Source organism: Malus sylvestris, chromosome 7 (genome assembly GCF_916048215.2).
Source record: "Malus sylvestris chromosome 7, drMalSylv7.2, whole genome shotgun sequence".
Taxonomy (NCBI): domain Eukaryota; kingdom Viridiplantae; phylum Streptophyta; class Magnoliopsida; order Rosales; family Rosaceae; genus Malus; species Malus sylvestris.
This window is the reverse complement of record NC_062266.1, coordinates 25080574-25086668: the sequence shown is the minus strand read 5'-3', so window position 1 is coordinate 25086668 and position 6095 is coordinate 25080574. Positions and strand designations below refer to the sequence as shown.

The 6095-nt window shown below is 38.4% G+C and overlaps 1 protein-coding gene across 2 annotated transcripts; it reads right to left on the bottom strand.

Moving 5' to 3' along the window:
• Nucleotides 1-1006: 1006 nt before the first annotated feature.
• LOC126630005 (mRNA-decapping enzyme subunit 2-like) lies at nt 1007-5842 on the bottom strand. 2 transcript variants are annotated; one of them, XM_050300183.1, is made up of 9 exons: nt 5685-5842; nt 4799-4908; nt 4354-4505; nt 3471-3598; nt 3119-3214; nt 2327-2479; nt 1929-2032; nt 1774-1841; nt 1007-1449 (listed from the first exon to the last, which is right to left on the bottom strand). In XM_050300183.1, the coding sequence occupies exons 2-9, from the start codon at nt 4876-4878 to the stop codon at nt 1256-1258; spliced, it is 975 nt and encodes a 324-aa protein (XP_050156140.1). In that variant the 5' UTR covers nt 4879-4908; nt 5685-5842; the 3' UTR covers nt 1007-1255. The 2 variants fall into 2 exon arrangements, with proteins under 2 accessions (XP_050156140.1, XP_050156141.1); XM_050300184.1 differs by lacking the exons at nt 4799-4908; nt 5685-5842 and having other exon boundaries at nt 4227-4361.
• Nucleotides 5843-6095: the final 253 nt, after the last annotated feature.

The following is a 6095-nucleotide window of genomic DNA, read 5'->3' as shown; positions in this document are numbered from 1 at the left end:
ACCGACATGCATGCAAAATCTACAGCCTATATAAGAATCCTCACAATTGTCGGCACCTTCCTTATCGAAAATTTTAGGATGCTTCGGAGTGTTAGAAATTGCGTGTGTATTATTTTTTTTGGACAAGGAGGAATTTTATAACAAAGTCCAAACGGACACATACAAAGACAACAGCCTCTTAAATGAGGTAGGTACAAAATAGATGCCACTTATGCATTCATCGCATGAGTAAAGATTCTCAATTATACCTAAAGCAAAAAAAATATGTGGCTCGGCCCAAAAGCCAGAGTCCACCCGAATAGGCCCAACCGTGACCCCTCTGAAAAATCTAATAACCCTAAAACGAAGATCACCCGCAGCAACATTTTGTCCCATACTCTTAAGGTACCGTAGAAAATCCATCTTCATCGGAGTATAAATTTCCATATGTAAGAATTTCAGAACAATGTTTTTAGTGGTGTGAGTTTAATAGCTACGAGAGTCGTTCTAAAAACAATCAAACTCATGCGGCTCATATATTACACAAAAACAAACCCACCCTACTGAACACAAATTTTCCGGCATAGTGTGAGTTTGGTTTCAATTTATAGAAATCCAACTCAAAATTTCCGACCTAACATGAAAGGCCTAACAAAAACGCTAACATGGGAAATTTTTTTTCCATCTAATAAAAGGTCGTACACAGTGCACAAGGCTCCCGCTTTACGCAGGGTCTGGAAGAGATGAATGTCGGCTAGCCTTACCCCCATTTATGGAGAGGCTGCTCCCAAGTCTCGAACCCGAAACCTACTGCTCATGGGCGAAGACCCTTGCCATCGCACCAAGTGCGACCTCTAATAGCTATTGTAATTCAGGTCATTATCAAATGTCAAAACAAGCATCCTCCGTGCACAGAATCGCAAACGATGACATGAAAAACATATTGAAGGGACCGGAATTCACAAATGAATATTTCTAGAGAACAAGCCACAAGACCAATCTATCATAACGAAGAACACAAATCATGTTGCTGTAGAATCTAACGTTCTCATTCACCATATCCGCCTCCAAGTTTCCAAACCAACATGAACTCAAAATATATTCTTTGCCATAGGTGGGTTTCTATACAGAATATACACAAACCCACAACTGAGAATCTAACACCAACAACGATGTACACCTGACACGAGGGCAACTCTGTACTATTCGGGAATACAAGTGAAATGGGGATATTAACCGGGCTATGCAAACTCGAACCACTTTACAAGAAGGCAAGTTACATTGAAGAACGGAAACCAGCATCAATTGCTTGCAAGATTGGAGCAACATCAAACCTGAAGTTTCTGAAACTCTCACCTGGTCCTGTCTCAGAAGGACGAACCTCGGGCTCAGGTTTAGTTGATTGGCTCTCCACTATCATGGGGCTACTACTCCCTATCGAGCTGCTTTTCGCATTCCACACGCTGATTCCTAAGAAGAATGAAAAGCAGAGCTCATTAGAGAAGCAGAAAAGAAATTTACACACAAATGGGTCTTTTATAAAGATCAAATACAACTCGACATCCATATGGGTGCTAAACTATGATTAAATTTGTATACCACAATATACCGGCAGTTTTGTATTTTCATGGGTAAAAGAACCAACATCTGTTGGCCAACTATTCGCATTATTAATGCCTGATTTCTCCAAGTTTGTAAGATTCATCTTTCTTTTTCCTTTTCCTTTATCTCATAACTACAACATAAACCTGAAGCTTATAGGCTACCGAAAAATTTCAAAGGAAGGGGAAGAACCTTTGAGAGGCATATCAGGTCTTGGAGCAACCGGGGACTGATGTGATAAAATCCATGATCTCAATGTTCTGTTAGAAGACATTGATCCTATCAGACATTATAAAAAGTTGGAAGAATTGAGAAAGTAATTAAAGTTATAAACCAAAATAACTTACGCCAGAAAAGGGGACACCATGTAAAGCTTGAGGCCGGTGACACCACGAGATATCACATTATCACTTGCAGGCTGAAGATCATCCAGCCGGTGCCATGCGATTTCCTGCCAACAAATACAAAAGCTGTGCACTTAACCAATGATATTGTGCTGGAAAAAAGGGACATATATTCTATCAAGTGATAATGAAGACATTAAATAAAAATATAGAGGTCACCTAGCAAAGAAAAAACCACAAATTAAGTACGTCATTAAGAGATAACTCTGAAACTTTACCAAAGTATCCTACAATGAAAACTACAAGTGGTTTTCCTTCAGAATAAATTTCACTAAAGAAACGTAAAACAGTGTAAAAACAAAAAATGAAGAAAAAACGTGGATGCATTAAGATTCACATACACTGATCTCCTTTTTGGTGAGTGGTGCAAAGGCAGTATCCTCTCTCACACCAGCAATAATGTAGAGCCGCACCCTTTGTTGTCCAAATATAACTTCAATATACTCATCTTTGTCGAGAAGCTTTGTAACATCAAAACCTGTTTCTTCCTGGACCTGCATTCACCACAAAGAACCAGGTCATTTATAACAGAAGGGGGACCACAAGAACTGTCTAGGTTGTGTGTGCCTTCAGAGGGAAAATATGACACCTACTGGTGTTAAGCATTGTACTGTAAACCTAGTAAAATGCAATTTCCCACAGGATGATGCCATAAAACCAGACTAATTTCTCAACCCTTTTCCTAACTCTATCACATTGACCAGGTCCAAAAGCATCAAAAGTCCTGCTACATGTCGGAGAGTAGGGAAAAAGTTGAGTTCAGAAACATTTCCTTCCATACACGCTCCTAACGTGTCACAAAAATATAGGGCAAGAACACTGTTATGGAATGGATATGAATTCTAAAATCATAGCGCATGTAGTTGATCTTGTCAGCTCTGCCTAACAGCAGCAAATTTTATTACCTCAAAAAGATGAACATACATACATCATGGAAATAAAATGTCAGATTGAAAATACACACCACCCACCCTCTGCCCTCACAACACATTCACAGCTGCAAAGAGACAGCGATATAGTTTTAACAGTATTGTCAATTTCACTGGTCCAAGGCTGTGAAACCTCGCTGTAAATACCCGGGGAAAATATTGATCTGGATAAAAAAAGAAAACACCATATGATAAAAATCTTACTTCTCTGATGGCACATGCATGGTCTTCTTCATCTTTGTTCTTTTTGCCACGAGGGAAACTCCAACTTGATCCTTTCCATCCCTTCACGAGCAAGCACTGCAGTTGGACGAATGTAAATTAGTACAAGAAAAACAATCGAACTGCTAAGTTAAAGCTCTAATAGTTGACCAATAACTTCACCTAATACAGAAGGTTGTGCACGGACATAACAAAAACTTATGATATCGACCAGTCATCAAGTTTAAAAAATACCAAATGGTTTACAACATAAGAAAAATAGCTTTTAAAAAGTCGTTCATGTTAAGAAAAGGTTGAACTTGGGAGTTCTAGAATCATTCACAGAAATCCTCACCCTTTCAAAGGTTTCATCCAAAATGATCGCGCCAGTTACAGGAACCTTGACCTTATAAGAAGTGAAGTCCTTGAATATGTCATCTATATGGGCAACATAAGGTTTAAGAACATCACAGCTGTTAAACACTGCAACACATTAAGGAAAACAAGGATGTAAGGAAATTAAACAAAGGACAAACATGGAGCAGGGGAATGAGAAATTGGATCGGATAGACCATATGAGGTCAACATGACATAGTCAAGAACTTCAAGCTTTGCCAACCATACTGTCAGCAATGCTTTCAGATGGAAATTGGCAAACTCTCCATACATGCAGGAGCTGCAATAACCAATTTGGGCTATGCCATGCATGTGGAAACAATACAAATGATGTTAAAGGAAAGCAACCTGCTTTCCTACTAAGCTAGATATTGACGGTACACAGAGAGAGATAGAGAGAGAGAGAGAGAGAGAGAGAGAGAGAGAGAGAGAGAGAGAGCTCTCCATACATGCAGGAGCTGCAATAACCAATTTGGGCTATGCTATGCATGTGGAATGCTATGCATGTGGAAACAATACAAATGATGTTAAGGGAAGGCAACCTGCTTTCCTACTAAGCTAGATATTGCTGGTACAGGAGGGAGAGAGAGAGAGAGAGAGAGAGAGAGAGAGAGAGAGAGAGAGAGATGGGGGACAGATATGTGTATACTGATTTCACCATGATGTATAAGAAACACGAAGATAATAAATTCAAGTCATTGTCTGCAAAGGATACATAAAGAAGTGAACTCCTTCAAAGAGAGAGAGAGAGAGATGGGGGACAGATATGCGTATACTGATTTCACCATGATGTATAAGAAACACGAAGATAATAAATTCAAGTCATTGTCTGCAAAGGATACATAAAGAAGTGAACTCCTTCAAATTGAAAGACTTCAGCGATGGATTTTTCTCCACTGAGTTGTCCTCATAAAACCAATGAGCATATTCCACGAGAAATAAAATCCTCTCAAATGATTGCAGGTCTTCTTTTGGCACATTTAGAACAAACCGGCTGCCAGTAAATGGTAAAAGAATAGATTCAGATGCACATCAAAGCAAGTTAACATAACATAGACAAACTGTTAGCAGGTGGAGGGAGAGAGGAAGACCAAACCAATTGGCAATTTGAATCTTGTTTTAATGAAATGATATTGAGATGCATAAAAGGAAAAGCTTTGTTGCAAGAAAATTGCACATTTCATCAGCCTTCTAAAATCAGTATAAATCATTTACTGCACCTAGGACTCATCACTAAGAAGAGAGAGGAGAACAATATTAATATGAAAAGAGCGAGTATTTACGGACCTGCACAGATCATCAAGGAGTTCTTGGGGAGGAAGGCCATTCTTCAGTGGAGCACTTGAAGACCGAGGGAGGCCAGACATGGCTTCCCTCTTTGCTTCTTGTTTTGATTCCTGACATATTTAAAAGCAAAACAAATGTAAATGTGAGTAGTTTAGGAAATGCTCCAACGTTCAAAATTCGCAACCTAGCTAAGCAAAGTAAAATGAAACTAAAAAGGAAAAGTCTTTAGTTCCATTACACATCGAACTGCATCTTCTAATTATAAGCATATAAGATTACGGATGTTGCAGCTACGATGATGGGCATTCTTCACCTTTAATATTTTTTGAAAAACAATGCTCTAACACACAAAAGTACACTTACAAGCTCTACAAATTATTCCCTTGAAATTTATCAAAATACCCATATTTAATTAACTTGTTTACTTGGGTTTAATCAATTTCTGCTTGGTTTTATAAAAGTACAATCATTTTCCCCGTAAATTACATTCATTTCATGCATTCACCAATACAATTACAGCCCAAATTGCAGAATTATAACACGTGTGACAAATTTTCTAGTGAAATAACAAACATACGTATTGTAGAAATATACAAATGAGACAAATAATACCCAGAGAGCCCTAGATTTCAGTACAATCAATCACCTCTGACTGTGACTAAGCCAAGCTGATAGAATTCAACAACAACCATGATTCAACGGATTATCTTTACCACCAAATCTAATAACCTCAAATCCAATCAACCTATAGGCAAAATTCTAAGAAATTTCTACAGCAGCCATCCCAGTGCTTTCCAACGTCATCGTTTGCAGTGGCCGAGATCTCGCGCCAGTAAATGATCAAAATTGCAGAGAAGAGAGAGAATTGAAGGGAGAGAGAAGATACCTTGTTGGTGAGTTTGGCAGAGGGAGTTGTGGATACAGTTGCAGAGTTTATTGGAGGGACTTTGCGAAGAAGAAGGAGGTGGATTTTGCAGAGCGGGACTCAGCCTCACTGTGCCTGTGCGAGTGCCGAGTGCCTAGTGGTGAAAAAACTACACTTTATATATAGGAGGTGGATTGTCCCATTTTCATATTCTTCTCATCTCCTTCCGGTTACGTGGTTACGTTAAACCACGTCAATATTTTATATTAATTTAAAAAAAAAAAATAAAAAAAAAAGTAATAAAAATATAAAATATTAACATAGTTTAACCGTGATTACACAAAATAAGAGGGGATGAGAAAAATATGGAAATGGAACGGTAGACAATCCACCTCCTTTTATATATTTGTCCATGTTATAAATAGACAAAAG